The following is a 22,580-nucleotide window of genomic DNA, read 5'->3' on the forward strand; positions in this document are numbered from 1 at the left end:
CCCGGGCAGGTGAAAAAGGTGTCCTGACAGCAATGCGGATATACTGTCGGTAAACACAAATTACTTAAACACAGGTCAACATTTTTTTACCTCGACTGCAAATTATGCTCTGCAACATGGATGATGAAAACACAAACTCCCCACAGGAAAGCAAGAACCGAGATTTGAATGGAGACTCCCAGAACTGAGAGGCAGGCGTGTTTACTATTCAGGGGCCAACTTAACGGTTTGACGGGTTACCGTGGTTTGAAAAAGTCAACGCTAATACTTTCTGTCACCGGTAATGAGCTATTCTTTCCTTTTTGGGTGGGGGCGTCTTAGCAGGGCACAAGATGATTGGCTTCTTGCAGAGTGGAGTCAACAAGACACTTCTTTGAAGTTAAAAGCCTCCATTGAACTTTTTTCTACATGGTAATTTTAGAGCTATCATTTCAATCCTGTGACACCGGGATATTTGTGCTCACCGTTATCATTCCATCAGAATCTAGTCACGGCTCATGCCGAGTGCTTACTAATGAAAACTACAACGATAATAAGCAGTTTTGAGGTGGAGAATACTTTTGAATGCAAACACAACTGCTATAAATTCCCAACCAATAGTCCCTTTCATGCCAGATTGGAAACTTCTAGTTTTTGATTCCGCGCTTCGAAGTGTATGATGACACTGAATAGCACACACAGAAGACAACCCGTCACATGCAGTCGTCTCTTAACTGTGTCGAGTGCCAGTTGAAAAAAAGTGGGTTAAGGTCATTCCGAATGTAGGTCAAAGTGATGTGGCGGGAGAACCGTATTCCTCTTTCACTCGTTCATTTTCAATCTGCGATTTTGTTTTTCCTGTGCTGTACTTTAACACAAACAAACAAAGAAAATGCCTGATTTTTCACATTGGAATGGGAGGTTCTGATCTAGAAGGAACACAAAGACTGCAGTGGGGCTTCTAGTCCATTGACCTCCCACCGCTCTCAAGGGCTGCGGCATCCAGTGTCCTTCACACTTAAAAGCCAATCAATGTCATTCTAATCTTGTACGATTCGACACACAGGTTTATAGTCTTCCACTGTTCTTGTGTTTATGGTTAAAACACCATAAACCGCAGGACAGCTACAGTCCAGGCTTGAGTGCCTTTCACTCAGAGTGGAGGACACAAGAGGAAAACAATGACCGGGATTCGGTGACAGAGACCGAACGCTCACCTACTGGCCGTGACCTCTTCTTTCCACTTTGTCTTGTATAGCTTCACTAATGTTGTTCAATGTGGTAGAAAAGTCGATTGTTTACTCCTTCGGTTTGCTCCCCCGTCTCGCACTCACAGCCAGCGGCACGCGCCAGTTTTGAGCATCGGGTTGTTCTCTTGTGCGTTGTGCTCTTCTCCTGCTCGCTCACCCTCCCTCTGCTGCCCCTCTCTATTCTCTCTCTCTCTCTCTCTCTCTCTCGACACGCATGCTGAATAATGCATTTGGTTTGGCGAGAGTGTGTTCGGAGGCCTTCCAGAGACAATCAGACAATCAGAGCGCCAGCGGCCGGCCAGCACAATGGGAGCCGACCCCGAGCGGATCAGTTTGCCTCCGTTTAAAACGTTGCTACATTTATTCAGTTGCACAACCAGTTGTGGTGCGTAGCTAGTCATTTAGGGAGCCCAAGTCAACCCGGTCAGTGGGGCCGTCCACATGCAAGAGTTACTAAATGCATTTCCGACTCAGTTTTGTCGCAGTTTTGGTTTCCTCCAGAGGGTCGTTAAGACCGTCAATCCAAATAAAGCCGCGAGTTATTTGGCACTATGTCCGCTGCATAGGTCAAAGTTGAATTCTATTGTGTGGTGATGAAGTGCTGCCCCCCGTGAAAGAAAATACAATTGAATCATCATGGAGACTTGCATAATGCAGTGGAATATGGTTAAATTAGGCTTCAGAGATGGGAGAACATCTGTTTTGGTTGGAGTTTCTGAGTGTTCCAAAGTCTCCAATAACACCACCAAAGTTGCTTTTTTAGAAATAGTCACAAAAGGGTTGGAAAAGTTGATAAATAGAGCACCAACTTTGGAAAGACTGTGTAGCCCTTGCTGTGCTGTGTTCATAATGGCATCAAAACATGTACACGGCATTATCCAAGCCATATGGGGGGCGGGGTGAGTTAATTTGCACGAGAAATGCCCCCCCACCCCCCACCCCAGGGAGATAAAGCAGATCCAGCCCAAGAGTGCTTCATAATCGCTCAACAAGTTAAATCCGACAGATAAATGAATATTTTATAATTCCATGCATATGAATGCTTTGACTCACCATGGCAGTGTGAGGATATCTACTCGGCATCTCCACCTGATGTCCGTTTGTTGTTGTTCCGATAACCCCACAGTCTAAAATAAAAACAATAAAAAAGAATGTATACACCGTACATTATTTAAGCCCCGCCCCAAAGTACTTTTCAGTAATTTTCTGTTCAGTCGCCTCTTGACAGAAGGCTTAGACTTTCAGGAAAAAAAATAAAAAATACAGTGAGATAAGTTATATTAGCAGCCATATTCTACAATCGATTGAACAAATGCAAGGATGGAATATTTTGGTAGACTCCTCCTAAATCCGGGAGCATTGCAAAATGCTTCCATTTATGCAATGTCTACAAAGCAGCATTGTGGCACTCATTTGGAAAATTTGTGATAGTATTGTCGAGGTTGGAGCATCTCCTGAACATAATAATTCTGGCGTACGAACGAATATGCATAAACCCGCACCGAGTAAGAACCTGATTTGTAAATGTCCATTCTGTTCTGGAAGTAATTTTTCTAAATGACTCAATTGAGCAATCCTAATTTCCTCAAATCATTTTTTTCCCCTTCCATGTGTTCCCATTAAAGCAGATTTAGCCTTTGGATTTACCCACTGTGTTTTTACAGCTCCATGCCTTAAACATGAGCAATAATCATGAAATGGCGTAGAAATCAGCAGTCAGTCAGATGCTTTACATGACATTGTCATTATCCCGGGATCATTTGATTATGGTGCTTATGATTACACAGCCAGGAATCGAATGCATGTGCGGCCTCGTTTCCGGTTGTCATGGTGTCTCTCATATGTTGAGTCGTCATATCCTTACGTCTTCTGTACGGTGTGCGTCATATTTGTGCTAGAGTCTCACTCCGCCATACATTTCCAGTTTAATCTGAGTTATGAATGAATTACAATACAAAATAGCTGCAGAATAATCAATTTTGCTTCCTCTTCATGGGACTAGACTTGCTCTCTATCTCCCAATTTCTCTTACTTGCCACTTACCTGCCCTCTCATGGTTTTTGTGCAGATTACGGTAAACTCATAAGAGGTTTCTAGTCTTCTGTTATGTGCGTGCATAAATAAAGTGCTCCCACTAGAGTGGATTCTGCTGGATTGACGTTTTTGTAATTGGTTTTAAAGCCATATTGATCAACTGAACCCGTTTCTGTCTCGAATCATTTCTGACTTGTGAGATGTTTTAATACAAAGTCAACAGTACGGTATACGATAAGAGAAGAAATGTTTGACACTAACGACAGATGTTCATTTAACATTTTCATTTGGGTGGTTTTTGTCACACTGATAAGTGTTGACCTTAAAGGAAAGCCAAAACCGTATCACCTCCCACGATGATGGAGTGCCGGTCGACAGCACTGGCATACTGCATTGTGAGATTAATACCCATTTGACAAAAAATACCTCCTTTTCTGATGTCATTCCACTTTTATTCTTCCCCCTCATACTTGTTTTTCATTTCCTACTTGGGTGTGCCTGCCGTTTTGTGGCCAGAGAGAGTGCACTTGTTAGTGGCAGTGGGTATTAGAGGAAGAGGTCTATGGGTGCAGTGAGGAGAGCTGGTGATCCTTTTATTTATTTTTTGACAGCAGCCAATGAAACAGTTAATGTTAAATGGAGAGACAGACGGAAAGAACAATAAGCAAGAGACAGCAGGGGCTGAACTGGAGAAACTCAGCTTTATTTGTCCAAAGATAGTGAGAGGATACAAACGTCAGAGAAAGAGGTGGGGGAGGATGTGATCGTGACACTGAAGAACCATCAAGAGAAAGAGAAATGTGAACAATAGAAAATGGCTCCTTTTTTTCTTTGTCTTTTTTTTTTTTTAATGAACAGTCCATACAACCATGAGGGCAGGCAGAGGGGGGAGAAAGAGCGCCCCCTAGAGAGCTCAAGTAGGACTTCACTGAGTGGCAGTGTGGCTGCAAGCTCAACAAGCAGCAAACCAGAAAGGCAAACCGCTCATCAACTCCCTCAGCTTTCCATTTTTTTTTTCTGTGCCGAAAGCTATTTGGGATCGCGTAATTGTATTTCCTACTGTTAATGCTGCTTGATGAGAAACTCTCTGCACAGCCTCCACAGTATCAGGAGACAAACGTTGAAGCGATGCTGAAGAGCGTTCAAACAAATCGAGTGTGTTTGTTCAAAATCATTTTTATCACCCGATAGCACGATCAAAACCAGGCAGATGAATTTTATCCACCCATCCGTCTTTTCTAGCACTTGTCCTCATTAGGGGCGAGTTTAAGCTGGAGCCCATCCCAGCTGACATAGGGAAAAACCGTAGGGGACATCATGGACTGGTTGCCATTAATTGCATGAATTTCAACCGTTTCTACTTCTGAAATGATAACAGCTTCTACTACTCATTGAATTGCATTTCCAATGGTTGCCAGAATAGCGCATCTAAAAATATTGGTGGTCTGCGTGAGAGGGAAATGAAACGCTTGCTCAGCATGCAGTTAATGGGCAACCATGCACATCTATTGAGAGGGTTAGTTTTAGGATCCCGTCTCTGCAAAATCTTTGAACATCCTCGCATGCCTTCGGGAGTCAGCATGACACTTCTGCAGAAGGAATTAGCTGTTAGGAGGAATCTGCACGGGCTTGTGGGAGCAAAACAATAGTCGGGCGTGTTTTAAGTGGGACATTAAGCAGTGAAGAGGGATGAAAACTAGAAAAATCTTGTCCTATCGCATCATAGGACATAAAATGACTATAATAGTGATCTTTAGTGTACTATATACAGTATATATATGTGAAAAATAAAGTCATTTCTGGATAGAGCCTTCAGTATTTACATTCTTTAACTACACAGGAACCTCAAAACAAGGCGCGGCTAATCAGCGAGAGTGGCCAGTCGCACGAAACAGAGCATGTTTACTTTAAGGCAAACTACTATTCAGCTATAGCAGGTCCATTTAGAGAAATGTTGATTTTGGAATATCTTATCACAGCATTTGAATCATATACGTTTCATTCTACGATGATGACAACATGTATTTTAAAATGTATCTGGATCCAGATGATTTTGTCTAAGCACTTGACGAAATAAAAATGGAGTAAATTCAACACAACGTTTGCAGTGTTACTAAGTTAGCATTTTCCTGAGGGGTCGATCATGTTTTGTTGTTTATTTAGCTTGATGATGAATGAATTGATTCTCGTCATCAAGTGGAGCAGTGGCCACCATTTCAGTGTGTCGACACTTGTACTGCAAGAGTATTGCTCTTGCATTGACACATTAGAGTTAACTCATTCACTCCCAAAGACGTTTTTAAGTGTCTTTTCAGACTTGGTCCGGAATTGGCTGGTACTGAAATGAATTAATTAACCCTGAACACAATGTGGATGATTGTTGCTTTTGCAAGTTCTGCTGGCCTCCAACCAAGACAATCAGCTGTACTGTGTACTCTGTATGAATATAAAAGATGTCATCCAAGACCACGTTATTGTAGCACCAATGTAAACGACGATCTGGCAGTGTCGTGGTGGTCCTCTGAAGCTCTGGCGGACAACTTAAATGACATTAAAAGTCGCCTTACGCAAGACCGGTGGTTCCCTATCCATCCATTTTCTACAGCGTTTGTCTTCATTGGTGTTGTGGCGAATGGACGCCAATCGCCAGCTGACTTTGAGCGAGAGGTTAGGTACACCTCGATCGCCTTTCAAGTCACTGGGCACATAGACAATCATTGAAACTCACATTCACACCTATGGACAATTTAGAGTGTTCGGTTAAGCTAACATGCATGTTTCTGCTTCATCCTGTGACGGAGACGTGCTTTCCACAATACCACCATTCAGGTGGTTGATGTGCAGTCACCAGTGGGATTTGTTCATGGACATGAATTTGTAGTATCATATACACCGAGACAGAAATGGCTGCACAATTCCTAAGGTATTTCATGGCTTCTTATTGGCTGCTGAGATAGCAAGGGATTGAATGGGAGGAAATAACTTCATCGGTGGAATAGCTCAAGTTGGTGGAAAGAACAAGAAACAACTCGTTGAACCTCACTTTTGTATCGAAAGAAGCATCTCCAAAAATGATCTGGATTTGGTTTTCCAAAACAAATAGATAAAAACTATTCAGATAAAAGCTAACTAAAATCAATATTATCAGAGAAAACCTAATTGTTGAGTTGTTTGGTTACGACTATTCAGGTGGAAGAATAATAGAGGCACATGAAGAAACCAAGGCAACAAGGACCCTCACCCGTCTTGTTCACTACAGACACACACACGTTATCTGCGCAACTCTGTTTCTTTAAATCGTGAGTGTGTTTGTTTGGGTGAAAGGAATTCAAGTGACATGAGAGTATGGGGGTGTGGGGGGGGAGTGACATATATTAATTATATTATTATTATAATTTCGTGTTTTATGACCTGTTTTGCTGAAGGTCCTTGTGTGGCTCGATAGTGTTTGCTTAGTAACGCGACAGCTAGCTAGCTGTGAAATCGAGGCTGGAATAGCATATTCTAGCCTTGCTTGGCAAACAAACATGGAAGTTTCTCCATCTATCTGTCTTTGTTCGCCATGAACGTAGCAGCATTATAACAGATGAGTTCCTGCTGATTGGTTTGAATTTGTTGAATTAATCTGTCAGGAGGTCAGAGCCACCGTGTTGGCACAAAGGATAAAAAAACAAAACAAAAAAATAACTCCAGAAATGCACGGCTCAATGAAGGCTTAACGTGTGTGCGTGTGCGTGTCTGTGGCAGCCGCTCAGAGTCCAGTAGAGAAGAGGCTTCGGTTAGTAGCCATCCAAAGACAGAGGGAAAAGAAGGGTGTTGTGGGTAAAAATACAAAGGAAGCAGAAGATTCAGTCACATGACTATGCAGCACCTGCAGCGTTTCCTCTTGTCTGTACCTGTGGCAGGGGTGAGACCGGGAGGCGGGGCTTTGTTGGCTTCGGGGTTTGGCGGTGGCCAGGCGGCGCTGTCGTGCTCGCGGCCGTCCGACGAGAGTTCTGTGCTGGCGGCCTCGGATGTGACCGGCCGGCCCGACACGAGGTCGGCTGCCGTGCCGTCGATGATGGACAGGTCGGTGACCGTCTTCTCCCTCAGGGACTTCTCGTCATCTTCATCGATCAGCACCACCTCGGCCTTGACGGCGCCGTCGAAACCGAGCAGCCGCCGGCTCTCGCTCGTGTCTTCCAGGTCCTGGTAGCCCAGGAACACCATGGTGACCGGATGCTCGGCGCTGGCTCGGGGCACAGAGCAAACTTCTGGTCCCGGCTGGGCTGATGGGCCAGGCTGCGTCACGATAGGAGCCGAGGATGGGGGCATCATGCCGAGCCGAGTCTCTCTCTGCAGGGTGACCTGGGCAGGCGGGCTCGGTGGGATGCAGGGCGGGGCGCAGGATGGTGGGGACAGATCGTCCGTAGCTGTCGGCGAGGCATAGGCCTGTGGGGCAGCGGGGGTAACCAATACCTGAGCCCTCCTTTCATCTTCCCCTTCGCCAGATCTAGCCGCTCTCTGGATTAGCTGGTCGACCCGCGAGGAGCTCCACCCGTTCTCCACCGAGGTCGTGGACACCCCCCCGCAGGTCGTGACTTCGTAGACGACTTTCCTGCCGTCGTCGTAGATCTTGACACCGCGCGAGCCCGCTTCTGACGGGTTCATGCGGTTCGCTGACAGGATACGCTGTTCGCCGGTCTGAGGGTCGTGCTGCACGTTGATCTCCATGGCAAACATTGCTGTTAGAAGGGGGGGGGAGGGAATGAGGAAAGGGGTGAGGGGGGGTTGAAGGAAGAGTGCGGGGTGGGAGAAGGTGGAAGGAGTGAAGCGTGAAGATGGGAGCACACAGGAGACTGAAAAACCTTCACAGTGTTACAATGCTTAGCCTGAAGGCCGCTTGCATAAGCATAAGTGTATCAAATTATTACTTTTACAAATATAATAAAATTTAGTTTTAACTGACACAGTCAGAGAGGCTTAGTCAGTGTAGAGTTGTACTACAAACGTAATAACAGCCGCTCCTAAAATGGAATCCCGAGTTAACACTTTGCCCAACTTCTCCTATTTCTTCTTCTTGGTATTTTTTGTTAGCCCGGATGTTTGGCGGCACCATAGTACCTCTCACAGGTCAGTTTAGGTACTACAACAGACATCATGATAGTCGCAGAGATATTTAGTGCGTGCTGTGTGGTATTAGTCAAGTTCAACACACTTAATTTTGACAGTTAAAATGTTAAAAAGTGTGATGTGTATAGTTACCTCGCTTCCAATATTTGACTCTCTCATGTAACTATTTTAATGTTGCACCAATCTTTGTCGTTTTTTTTTTTTTTTTGATGGGGTTGTGGTCAGGGCTCTGAAATGATTCGCCATCAAAGCGTGCCCTTCATGGACATTGCTTTGTGCGCTGGGCACCAGCCCTGTGTGGTGTCCCCAAATTGTTGAAAGCAGAGATTTGTTTCACACCACTTTTGAATTGCCCCAAGACGAGTCCATCAAGCGTACTTTTATCAAACAACGCAAAATAATAATAATAATAATAAAAACATTTGCAATTAATTACATTCAGGCAATTTCTATATTCTATGTTTCTAAGATTTATAAGATGAACAACTTGAGAAACGTTTGAAAAAAAAAAGTAATGAAAACATTGCTTGCATGGTGTTGCTATAGTTACGCTTGTGCGAAACCACTAACTGAAATATACAAATGATAAGTAGCCACCAGGAAACCTTTGGAAAGTGTAGGAATGAGAAAAATCTGTCACCGACTGAGGATGTGCGAGCTCTGCTGTTCCAAGGTTTTTATTTAGCATAGTATGATGCCTGACTTTAATTAGCATGTATACTTAGGTACTAACCTGTCTGTCTTTGTGCCCTGTGTGTGTCTAATCCAACTTGGCTTTCTACCAAACCGTCGATGCCCTTTCATCGTCCCTCACAGAACCACCTCCCTCCCCTCCGCTCCTGTCCCCTCGCCCTTGTCATCGTCTCCATCCTTACCGGGTCTCGGTGCTGCCTTCTCTCCAGGCTCAGGTGGGCTGCTCCGGGGCTCCGTGGCCAGGGATAGTTGCTCGCGATCGAGATCCGCGCCGCCCGAGAGAGGAGCGGATGTACAGTCGGTGGCCTCCACTGAGCACGAGCGCAAAGGGGAGGGGGTGGAGGGAGGTCAGTGCGAAAGACTGTCAGTGATGTTGGGGGCAGAGACACACACACACACACACACACACTGGGTACACAAATAAACACAAGTGATGAAGTAAACTATGCACTGCCTCACCACACACACACACACACACACACACACGTCTCACTTTTGTGTCCACGGCAACTGGAGCACCCCAGAGGTTCATGTGCTTATGCAGCAAAAAATGTAAATGTGTGTGTGTGTGTGTGTGTGTGTGTGTGTGTGTGTGTGTGTGTGTGTGTGTTTGCATGTGCGTGTGATAGGAAGAACAAAGCGGCAGGGGCTCACAGGGCTTTTTGGAGAATAGTGGGGGGATAAAGCCAGCGACTGCAGGCTGCAGAGTCATGGCCTTGTGTGAGTTTGAGCATCAATAGTCTTGCTGAGCATGGTGTGTGTGTGTGTGTGTGTGTTTGTGTTTTAGTGCTAGTATACAGCGTTACTCTATACTGCATGTCTATGTGCTCTATCCGTGGCAATTGGATTGTGTGTTTGCAAGTTCATGGGCACTCTCTGGCCCGAATTGCTCCTGCCTCAGCGAGATTATTATCCAAACAAAGGCACACTGGCACATGCACACACATTTGGAAACAACAGTGAGTGACACCCTTGAGAGGAACAACTATGCTATAAAGGTGACTATGTGCAGATAGTGTGTACAGCGGAATAGGAATGGACCAATAGGGGGAAAGGTCGCCCATAAAAGCTGATTGTCTGTTAAATTGAAATCGACTTGTTTCATTACATGTAAATGCCCAATACATTCCAAATTTGTTTTGTAACTTTTTTTTTTCGCAAGCAAAAAACTTCTAGTATGGTACTAAGCTATTCGAAATAAATATATATATTTTTAAATCTTACAACTGTTTGAAACTTTGAAAGTGTATCCAAACTTGAATTGCTGGTCCTTCAGTGGGCAAATGGCATCCAGCTGGTCAATTTTTAAGAGCTGTTGTTCCTACTAACATGGCCGCCACATACAGGTGTGTCCATGTGTTGCCTTTGATAGGAACGGACACTGTTTTGTATCCGTTAAATACAGAATCCGTCAAATCGGGGTCTGTTGAATTGAGGTGTAAACCCGTGCATGTGTGTGTGTCATTGATCATACCTCCATCATGGGCCATCAGACTCTGAAATAGAGAACAAGAACCTCATCAATCCCTGTAATTTTGTTCTCTTCATAAGCATATTTGCTACATGTAATAAAATGGAATTTGTATCTTGAAAGTCGCATGAAACTTCAAATGAAACATGCCTTGAGTCAATAATTAAAATGCAGATGTTTGGCTTTTTGGGCCTTTTTGCAACACATATTCCAAAGAAATGTTATCAACGACGGGTGTTAAGCAATGGATTATATATATGTACACACACACACAATAATGCCAAAGGAAATAAAGCTCCACTCTTCCGTACAGTTGGATTGCACTTTACGCTACACTAGCATTGGGCATGAATAAAGAGGCTGGAGTGTTTTGTTGGTTATAGGGGCTGATTTATTAATATCTCAAATAACAAGCGCTAAATTGTGCTCACTTTCCCAGATTGAATGCAAATTGGTGACCATGCCATGCCTGATTAACTAAGATTGCAATATTTTACTTAGATCCCTAATAGCTCATTCAATTACTCACAGTTTACTCGCACTGTTGACAATAGTTTGATCATTTGTAGAATAGATTATTTCCATACACATAAAATTGCCACATTTTCTCAAGTATCAATCGGAGGTGAACCAGCACCCTTGAACAGATTGTATCTGACCATCCATGGAATGAACTCATTCAAATCCAAGAAAAAAAAGTGAAAGAATACAGGCATTCAATCCTAAGTACATCTTTATATTATAACTATTTTCCCCTCCGTGAGTCGTCACCTTACCGTGGTGGAGGGGTTTGTGTGTCCCAATGATCCTAGGAGCTAAGTTGACTGGGGCTTTATGCCCCTGGCAGGGTCACCCATGGCGAACAGGTTCTAGGTGAGGGGCCAGACAAAGCATGGCTCAAAGACCCTTATGATGAGAAAAATATATGGACCAAGGTTTCCCTTGCCCGGACGCGGGTCACCGGGGCCCCCCTCTGGAGCCAGGCCTGGAGGTGGGGCTCGTTGGCAAGCGCCTGGTGGCCGGGCCTACACCCATGGGGCCCGGCCGGGCACAGCCCGAAGAGGCAACGTGGGTCCCCCTTCCCATGGGCTCACCACCCATGAGAGGGGCCAAAGGGGTCGGGTGCAATGTGAGCTGGGCGGTCCGATCCTCGGCTGCAGAAGCTAGCTCTTGGGACATGGAATGTCACCTCTCTAGCAGGGAAGGAGCCCGAGCTGGTGTGTGAGGCAGAGAATTTCCGACTGGATATAGTCAGACTTGCCTCCACACACAGCCTGGGTTCTGGTACCAGTTCTCTCGAGAGGGGTTGGACTCTCTTCCACTCTGGAGTTGCTCACGGTGAGAGGCGCAGAGCAGGTGTGGGCATACTCATTGCCCCCCGGCTCAGTGCCTGTACATTGGGGTTCACACCGGTAGACGAGAGGGTTGCCTCCCTCCGCCTTCGGGTGGGTGGACGGGTCCCGACTGTTGTTTGTGCATATGCACCAAACAGCAGCTCAGCATACCCACCCTTTTTGGAGTCCTTGGAGGGTGTGCTGGAGAGTACTCCTGCTGGGGACTCCCTTGTTCTGCTGGGGGACTTCAATGCTCACGTGGGCAATGACAGTGAGACCTGGAGGGGCGTGATTGTGAGGAACGGCCCCCCCGATCAGAACTCGAGTGGTGTTTTGTTATTGGACTTCTGTGCTCGCCACGGATTGTCCATAACGAACACCTTGTTCAAACATAAGGGTGTCCATATGTGCACTTGGCACCAGGACACCCTAGGCCGCAGTTCGATGATCGACTTTGTAGTTGTATCATCGGATTTGCGGCCGCATGTTCTGGACACTCGGGTGAAGAGAGGGGCGGAGCTGTCAACTGATCACCACCTGGTGGTGAGTAGGCTCCGATGGTGGGGGAAGATGCCGGTCCGTCCTGGAAGACCCAAACGTATTGTGAGGGTTTGTTGGGAGCGTCTGGCGGAATCCCCTGTCAGAAGGAGTTTCAACTCCCACCTCCGACAGAGCTTTTCCCATGTTCCGGGGGGGGGGGGGGGGGGGGGGCGGGGGACATTGAGCCCGAGTGGACCATGTTCCGTGCCTCTATTGTTGAGGCGGCCAATCTGAGTTGTGGCCGTAAGGTGGTTGGTGCCTGTCGTGGCGGCAACCCCCGTACTCGCTGGTGGACACCAGCAGTAAGGGATGCCGTCAAGCTGAAGAAGGAGTCCTATCGAGCCTTTATGGCCTGTGGGACCCCAGAGGCAGCTGACGGGTATCGACTGGCCAAGCGGAACGCAGCTTCGGTGGTCGCCGAGGCAAAAACCAGAGCGTGGGAAGAGTTCGGTGAGGCCATGGAAGCCGACTTCCGGACGGCTTCGAGGAAATTCTGGTCCACCATCCGACGTCTCAGGAGGGGGAAGCAGTGCACCACTAACACTGTGTACAGTGGGGATGGGGCGCTGCTGACTTCGACTCGGGACGTTGTGAACCGGTGGGCAGAGTACTTCGAAGACCTCCTCAACTCCACCAGCACGCCTTCCTTGGAGGAAGCAGAGCCTGGGGACTCTGAGGTGGGCTCTCCTATCTCTGTGGTTGAAGTCACCGATGTGGTTAAAAAGCTCCTCGGTGGCAAGGCCCCAGGGGTGGATGAGATCCGCCCGGAGTTCCTCAAGGCTCTGGATGTTGTGGGGCTGTCCTGGTTGACATGCCTCTGCAACATCGCGTGGTCAACAGGGAGAGTGCCTCTGGATTGGCAGACCGGGGTGGTAGTCCCTCTTTTTAAAAAGGGGGACCGGAGGGTGTGTTCCAACTACATAGGGATCACACTCCTCAGCCTCCCTGGTAAGGTCTATTCAGGGGTGCTGGAGAGGAGGGTCCGTCAGGAAGTCGAGCCTCAGATTGAGGAGGAGCAGTGTGGTTTTCGTCCCGGCCGTGGAACAGTGGACCAGCTCTACACCCTTAGCAGGGTCCTCGAGGGTATGTGGGAATTCACCCAACCAGTCTACATGTGTTTTGTGGACTTGGAGAAGGCGTTTGACCGTGTCCCTCGGGGAGTTCTGTGGGGGGTGCTTCGTGGGTATGGGGTACCGAACCCCCTGATACGGGCGGTTCGGTCACTATACCACCGATGTCAGAGTTTGGTTCGCATTGCCGGCAGTAAGTCGGAATCGTTTCCAGTGGGGGTAGGACTCCGCCAAGGCTGCCCTTTGTCGCCGATTCTGTTCATAACCTTTATGGACAGAATTTCTAGGCGCAGCCGAAGCGTTGAGGGGGTCCGTTTTGGGGGCCTCAGTATTGCATCCCTGCTTTTTGCAGATGATGTGGTGCTGTTGACTCCTTCAAACAGGGCTCTCCAACTCTCACTGGAGCGTTTCGCAGCCGAGTGTGAAGCGGCTGGGATGAAGATCAGCACCTCCAAATCTGAAACCATGGTCCTCAGTCGGAAAAGGGTGGAGTGCCCCCTGCGGGTCGGGGAGGAGATCTTGCCCCAAGTGGAGGAGTTCAAGTATCTTGGGGTCTTGTTCACGAGTGGGGGCAGGAGGGAGCGAGAGATCGACAGGCGGATCGGTGCAGCGTCTGCTGTGATGCGGACGTTGTATCGGTCTGTCGTGGTGAAGAAGGAGCTGAGCCAAAGGGCGAAGCTCTCAATTTACCGGTCGATCTACGTTCCAACCCTCATCTATGGTCACGAGCTATGGGTCGTGACCGAAAGAACGAGATCCCGGTTACAAGCGGCCGAAATGACTTTTCTCCGCAGGGTGTCCGGGCTCTCCCTTAGAGATAAGGTGAGAAGCTCGGTCATCCGGGAGGGGCTCAGAGTCGAGCCGCTTCTCCTCCACATCGAGAGGAGGCAGATGAGGTGGCTTGGGCATCTGATTCGGATGCCTCCTGAGCGCCTCCCTGGTGAGGTGTTCCGGGCATGTCCCACCGGGAGGAGACCCCGAGGAAGACCCAGGACACGCTGGAGAGACTATGTCACCCAGCTGGCCTGGGAACGTCTCGGGATCCCCCGGGGAGAGCTGGAAGAAGTAGCTAGGAAGAGGGAAGTCTGGGCTTCCCTGCTAAAGCTGTTGCCCTCGTGACCCGGCCCCGGATAAGCGGTAGATGATGGATGGATGGATGGATGGCCACAGCTCCTCGACTAGAGCATGTTAAGATTGTGCAGTAAATTGTACCTATTGTGCTCAATTGGGTTAAATTTCAATTGAAACAATATACATGTCACAATTAGCCTTTGCAAGTTAGCATATACCTATAAATACATGAAAACATATCCTATAATGTTTATTTTATATATATATATATATATATATATATATATATATATATATACTGTATATTTGTACGTTCATGCTTCGTACCTTCTGCAGGTCTTCTATTGAGCGTTCCGTCTCCTTGAGGCGTTCCCGTAAAGCCCTCTCTTTAGCTGAGATCAGAGATTCCTCACTCTCAAGCGTACTGATTTCAGATTCCAGCCTACAAACAAACAAATAGCACACTTTGAGTCGATAATGGTGAGATTTGCTGCTTCTGACCCACATCATGTGGCTTCTTAAAACTAAAATCAACTCAACACAAATCGAGAACCGAAAATCATGATAGTAAAACTTGGCTCTACATTTCATCCCACTGTCAAGCATACCAAGTCTCATCATAATTTCCGATAATAGTGACTTGCACTTGAGTTCACTGTCAACAACATATTCTGAGTTTCTGTTCCTACTTGAAGACGTGATGTTTAAAGATATGTCTCTGCAGAGGGGACATCTGGACTAATTTTCAGCACGTATGATACAGGGTCGGATTGTACAGACGAACTCCATTTTTGCACACGGTCTAAATTCTAGATAGTTTCATATCGAGCTTTTCTGGCTTCACACTAACACATATTTAACCATTTATATCTAAAATAGTCACAAAGGGCAGGAATTATAATTATTTGGACCGCTTTCTGCTCTGTGTCAATGTCAGCTTGGTTAGGGGGCTTCTTGTTTAGGTTACCAATGTGAAAATTTGACTGTGCTGCAGTTCATTTCATCGGTGGAGCTCATCTAGTGGGACGCTAGCCACCCCAATATCCCCCAAAAATCCTTGACTTTTTCATAAATCACCTTGCTCTTTTTTCTTTTACATAATAAGAGCTCACGGTCGAATTAGCATCATTTACAGACGTTGCTCATGGATGAGTTTTAGCATGCTACATAAATAAAAGCTGATGAATGTCAGTGGCCTTTGAGTACTTCGATTTTGCTGTACATGAAAACGTTTGGATGTCACCCTGCCCCCCCCACCCACCCTCCCAAAAAAAAAATCTGTTATGCTTGACAGTTTGCTCTTGTGGCAAGATTGCATTTATTGCGCTTGTTCAGGAAGACAGCCGAAGTTGCCAAAAACATATTTTGTCAAACAGCAGGATCGCATTGTAAAGGCTCAAAACTGTTTATCCTGAGAGAGACGGAATTAATCCTCCATGACGGCTCAACAATTACACGATTCATCCAAATCATGCTGCAGTACTAATCCCATTTGTTATCTTTCAAAGTGTAAATCAGAGCTTAAGTACCAGTTTAGATTTGGAGGAAGTCACTTGACACACATTGCAACCTCTCAAGTATTCCATCCATCCATTTTCACGAGCAAGTGAGCTGCGGCCTATTTTTAGCTGAGTTTGGGGAAAAGACGGTGGATTGACCTGGAGTGGGTTGCCAGTCAATTACAGGTCGGATGAACACAACGTAGCAGGCATCGCAGAACGGATTTTGTTTAACCCGAGAAATTCGACTTCATGTTGCAGCATGAGTACTATGGCGACATCTCCAAACGGAGAGAATTCTGGATCACATTTAGGACACAGTCCTCGTCAGTTGTAAGATGCTGACGTGTCAGAGCCATGAAACACACTCACACGCGGGGACATGATGGATGTAACAACAAAAGGAGGAAACGGTCAGGGAGGAGAACCGCCGTTGCTTCCTCACAGACTGCCAGCACTTGCAACACTTTCGTACACTCCACTGGGATTCAAAGAATGTGAATGCGTGCCATCGCTCTCTGTGACAAAAAGAAGACTTTTGGCTTCATCACACTACCATAAACTGTTGCTCTTGCCTCATTTTTTTTCCACAAGAAGCGGAGATCATTCCTTCATTTTGGCATCCTAAGCAGTTTTATTCAGTGTTGATCTGACAGGCTTTCGATTCAACGGACAGTTTTATCCGTCACATTTTTCAGAGACATCAGGGTGATGGTTTCGTGGTCAAGCATCACGTAATTATGTTTGTGACAAACTAAATGGACTCGATATTCTGGGCTTTGGTATTCCAGAGCAGTTAAAAGAAAATGAGAAGTCTCCTCAGCTCTAGACGGTGGCACTGCAGTGAAACAATAGTTTGAAACCCGGTTTTGTTGGATAATGGACGCAATAACTTGCTGCTAAAATGAGCAGCGAGCCAACTTTAGAATCCCAAACAAGTATAATGAGTAGCATGCAAATCTTTCAAAGACAGCAGGACTATATTTACCTACAGCAGGGGTGCCAAACTCATTTTAGTCATGGGCCAATTTGGAGTTGCCTCTTCCCTCGGACGGCCGTTATGACAGTGAAACCACATCATTATAACTTGTACAAAACAAATGAATAGATTACTAGTTTGAAAATATCAGTCAAGTCAATTATAAGAGTTTGTTCAATTATTGTGAAAGTGAGTGTAAACAGGGTAACAAAATGATTGCAAGATCTCAACGTTATTTATTACACATGACAATTTGACATTTCGGTACAGATTTTAGCAAGTTGATACGTATGATTTGTTTTTTGCCAGCCACATAAAATGATCCGGCGGGCCGGATCTGGCCCCCGTGCCTTGAGTTGGAAAGGAGTCACCTATAGGCACTTAAGCCATCTGTCCTTGGTTCTCTCTTTCCTCTTGCTTTCTTTATAAACCAAGGAGGTACGTTTTGTTTGTTCGTGAGCAGGTTAAGGCAACAACTAAACTCATTGATTCTTTTATCTCGCACAAGGTTTTTTTTTTTTACTTTATTTTTAAGAAATGAGATCAAAGAACCAACGAAGAACCATGCTCATAATCACACCTAGGGACAATTTAGAGTATTCCATTAGACTCCCATTGCATGTTTTTGGAATGTGGGAGGAAACCGGAGTACCCAGAGAAAACCCACACGGGCACGGGGAGAACACACAAACTCCACACAGTAATGCCGGAGCTGGAATCGAACCCTGCACCTCTGCACTGTGAGGCCGACGTACTAATCAGTCGACCACCGTGCCACCCATATACAAATATATTTTAACTGCTAAATGATTTTTGGACAATTTATGAGACCACTTCCCAGGTCACCACTGGTGATCTCTCATGTGGCGCAAAGGTTGGGAAAGACCTCTTTGATGCTGTGCTTTGTTTAAAAAAAAAATGCTGATCCCTTGGAAAACCACAGGCTTCATGCCTCCATCTCGCACTGCATCACAAGTAATGACTCTTCTCCCTCCATGGTCCTTGACTAAGCAGCACATAGTTGACTATGATTTGCGACTAGCACCCCCTAGTGACCACACAAGATACATGACCAAGACTGCATAGCAGCAAATGGGCTGAGGAAACACTGTCCTGTCATCCTCCAGGGTCTTGTTTACTCATTTCTCATCTTTCTTATTATTACTTTATTTTCCAGTACTCTTTCGATCATTGTCCAGTTAGGACGGATGATTTTCTACAATTTTGTGTAGTATAAGCAGCGGCAATGCTAAAACAGACCCGGTGTCAACGTTACCGTCCCGCCTTGAGAGCCAGCCGCAGGCTAGGTGCCATGGATACGCTCAGATTTCCACATCATAAAGGACAAGGAAGAGTGCATTTCTGATTTTATGTGGTGGTGGTGGAGTGTGTGCATATGCCCACATGCGTTGAAGATTCCCAGGCGATCCAAACGACTGACGCTACGGAGGAAGAAGGGGAAGCTCTAACCACGCGGTAAAGAAGCGAGTATTTTTACACCGTAATTCATGTGTGCTGTATGTGAACCTTCCTTCTGAGTGTACTTCTTCTCTTGGGAGCCTGTTTCCCAGATGCGGAGGAGCTGCTGGAAAGATCACATTGGTTGAGGTAAGCCTCAGCAAGCGGTGCCAGTGAGCCAACATGTGCCCAAGAATTTCACAAGTGAAAAAAGAAAAAAGAAGATGACTTTTCTGCTCTTGTAAAAGTCTCAAATCTATTTCCCTTCCATCAATATATCAACTTTCACATTTTGGAAGGGAACCTTTTCTTCGCTGGTTCATCAGATATTCCATCCATCCATTTCCTGTACTGGTCACCAGCCAGTCACAGGCCACTTACAAAATAGGCAAGGCAAGGCAGTTTTATTTATATTGCACATGTCATATACAAGGTAACTCAACGTGCTTCACAAAACCACAAGCACAGCACCTTAAACCATTTGAAAACTGAATAGCTGAAGACATTCAAAGGCAAAGCAAAGACAATAAAGGTAGCTTATTAAAATGTCTAAAAGAAAAAAAATGCTGAAAATCTCGTAATCGGATTTATAGACATTTATATTTGGGTCTAACGTCACTTCTGCCAATGTACAATATTCCATTTGCGTACAGCCTAGCAGCTAAATGCTGCTTCACCATGTTTGCATTGAAACCTGGGCTCCACTCATTGACCTCAAAGCCCAAAGCTCAAAAATTTGCAGACCTCAAAACCCAACTGGGTTTATATTCAATTAGCATTTCCTGAATATGTTTAAGTAGCAAACCAGTTGTTATTTATAGACCCTTAAAATGTATTCTACAGCTGATTGTGAGATATCAACAGACAACTACGGTATGCACACTCATGCTTTTAGAGTCTTCAATGAACCGACCTAGCATGCTTTTGGAATGTCAGAGGAAGCTTTCAAAACATTACTACTAATAATATCATCCATACACATACTGTAGCTGTTTTCCACATTCTTAAAAAGAAATAAGAAAGTGTATGTTTGGCCTTCATTCAATTCACACAGATGTTTTAAAAGTCTTATTTACTTTCGCTCGCTCATTTTTTTCCCCCTCTCTCCGGCCCAACACACTTCACATTTTCAGTAGCATATTTATCTGTTGCTCGCCTTCTTCACGACCTATAAAACTGACAGAAAGCGACCCACCTATTACGTTCACACTTTTCCTCGTAAATGTGTAATTAATAGAAAAGACCACCATGAAGCACTTAATCTTGCGCACCACACCACAGCTTTATAGAATAATAAACGCTCATGCATTATTCAAACCTGCTCGCTTGGTGATGGGATATTTCCTTCACGAGGTAACAACTAAAAATCAGAACGCAGTCCTCATGAATCTAAATGTCACCTACCTCCAGTAGTTCTAAAACATAATGTCTGAAGCGCACTGCAGTATACTTTGTTTTCTGCCTTAGCTGCACTCTGCTTATCGCTCTTTCATTTCTTTGCCAATTCGGTTGGAAAGATCATTTGTTTCTCAGATAAAGCCGCCTGCTCCTGGGAAATTACTTGACTCCTTGCATTTGGTCTGCAGTGTTATTTCTAACGCACTCAAAAGGACAAGCAGCATCAGTTTGTCCAAATTACACAGCAGTTTAGTCAACCAGAAGGAGGGCGAGCACGGATGAAAGCAAGACCGCCATTTAAGTTTTGCTTAAGCCACTGGTGGTGATGGAGAAACATTTACTCTCCCTTACTGTATTGGTAATCCTAAATTAAAGCCTCTAAGACAGTTTTCAATCAAAACGGAGTCTCATCTTTTTAAAACCTACAGTAGTCTATGTTAACCCTTTAAGGGACAGTGGTTACTACAGTGGACAGCTTATCATGTTAGGTTAGAGGGTGCATGAAAGGGTAAATGTACCGGTAGCTTCTTTTTCAGTGCAAGATTCAAGTGTAAGCGGACATTAAAGAACCACTTTTAACTCCATTGGAGGCTTTTGCGTTCCCTTCTGCTATGTTTCATAAAAACGTCCCGTGTCACATGAGAACACAAAATGCTGACCCGCAAACCCCAAAACATTGACATTTGGAAGCAGTTTTAATGGTTGACAAGCAGCGAACTGAGAAATTATGCAAGCTTCACACTGTGGCGGCAAAAAGATGATTATTTCCAAAGCCTTATGTAAAGTGGAACAGGCAATGTTTCCGTGTTATTTCCTGCAGTAGGTATAGTTTGGTTTTGCCGCACATGCGGACCCCAGAGGTTCAATTTGTCTCGTTTGGCATGGCTTGGATTAAGCTAAAATGATTCTGTTCAATGGCACACTGTATGGTCAGATAAAATTAAACATGTCTTTCCACGTCTCTGTCATAGCAGGATTGGTTGAAACATTTGAATGACGGAAAACATCAACGAGAAAAATGACTCATAGTTATTGGAGCTGCGTCTGATATTTTGGATACACAAGAGTTAAAAAAAAACATCAGGGAATGAAAACTGAGAACCCGCCGATCTCTGTAAAAACTGGACATTTGAAACTGTACAGCTCTTGCCTTGAATGTCATTGAGTGGTGCCGTATCCTAATGCCGTAGCTGATCAGTGCAGGGATACGGTATTGACAGTTGTATATGAAAAAAAAATAGTATCGTATTTTCCGCACTATAAGGCGCTTCGGAGTATATGGCACACCTTCAATGAATGGCCTATTTTAAAACTGTTTTCATATATAGGGAGCACTGTAAGGCGCATAAAGCTACGATAGTGGCTACGGCTGCGTTATGCATCCACAGGATGGAGCTACACTAAAGGGAATACAATACAAATCAATACAGCTTTATTTATATAGAGCTTTCACAACCGCTTCAGCTGTAACAAAGCACTTTACAGAACATTTAAAATACTACGTCCAAGAAATCTGAATATTGATCCATACAGATGGGCATCGGATTATAAGGCGCACTGTCGGCTTTTGAGATAAATGGAATGCTTGGAGGTGCGCCTTATAGTGCGGAAAATACGGTATCCAACATTTGCATGGAAATATAAACCATTCTGCTCTTCTGTAGTGTGGCTAAATAAAACATGAAATAGCAGCAGTCTAAATGTAGCACAGCACGGGTACGTGTCGGGTCAATGCCTTTGCAGATTGTGAAAAGGGCCTTTTACACTGTATTCATCTCTCTCTTGTTTACTTAGCTCGGCCATGTAATGATAGGGATATTTGTAAAACTCCCGCCGCCACACTCGCGCAATCCGAGTTTGTCCTTCAGGCAGTGTGAGCGTCCTCTGCTGCACACAATGACTCCTCTTTCTTCACCACCCGGGACGCTTTTGTAGGCTTCCCGAGTTGGTTTATGACCAAAATATCGTGCGAAAGGACCTTTTTGGGGGTGGCGAGGGGGAGGAGGGATTTCCATATGTGGATAGCACAAAGATCGTGCTGTTCCTCTTGCTTTTCTGTTATTTCCAGCGTAAGGTTTACACTCACACAAAGATGCCGTTGTTTTCCTGTCTTGATGTATCTTTTTCATCGCGACCGTTGAAATATTTGTTTTGCCTCTTCCTCTATGGAAAAGCTAAATGTTGATTTGTTTCTGGTTTCATGGTATTTTTTTTGCCATTTCTTTAAAACAAAATGACGTCTTGACAGTCTTTCTTTGCTCTTGAGTAGGCTGTGAAAAGGCACCAGGGCCCCTAAAAAAAGATTCGGCTTTGTCTTAGTCACTTTCTATCATAAAAGTGTCCACCGGCGCACATGTTCTGAGTTTAACAGTTGTAAAAAGAAGATGGGAGAGGAGGCCTCCAGGGCTTCTGTGCATTTAGTAAGAACGTGGGGGGGGGGGGGGCTCATTTGAAAATGTTTACAAGGAAAAGGATTTGTGAGTGGTCATACCTTATCCCTTGCAATCAATCCCGAAATCCAATCTGTAGCGGTTGCTGAGTTTACAGGATATTTGGGGATCGGAAATTGTAGACGCCATCACAACAGCTTCCGTGGAAACCATTTTGGTTCTCCTTTCTAACAGAATCCTCCACCATGATTCTTGTTGCTTATCGTAACTGTGGTTATGCATTGCAAACACAAACTTTTTCT

The 22,580-nt window shown here is 45.3% G+C and overlaps 1 protein-coding gene across 2 annotated transcripts in view; it reads right to left on the reverse strand.

Moving 5' to 3' along the window:
• Positions 1–22,580, reverse strand: part of palm2akap2 (PALM2 and AKAP2 fusion) — a 67,889-nt gene that overhangs the window by 23,881 nt on the left and 21,428 nt on the right. For both annotated transcript variants that reach the window (XM_086134697.1, XM_086134699.1), the window contains exons 5-9: positions 14,882–14,996; positions 10,543–10,564; positions 9,251–9,379; positions 7,160–7,987; positions 2,283–2,356 (exon numbers count right to left, since the gene is read on the reverse strand). In XM_086134697.1, coding sequence (XP_085990823.1) covers positions 2,283–2,356; positions 7,160–7,987; positions 9,251–9,379; positions 10,543–10,564; positions 14,882–14,996 — 1,168 coding nt within the window. The remainder of the gene's footprint in view (positions 1–2,282; positions 2,357–7,159; positions 7,988–9,250; positions 9,380–10,542; positions 10,565–14,881; positions 14,997–22,580) is intronic.

Source organism: Hippocampus guttulatus, chromosome 17 (assembly GCF_054856545.1).
Source record: "Hippocampus guttulatus isolate MCC_2025c chromosome 17, RoL_Hgut_1.0, whole genome shotgun sequence".
Taxonomy (NCBI): Eukaryota; Metazoa; Chordata; class Actinopteri; order Syngnathiformes; family Syngnathidae; genus Hippocampus; species Hippocampus guttulatus.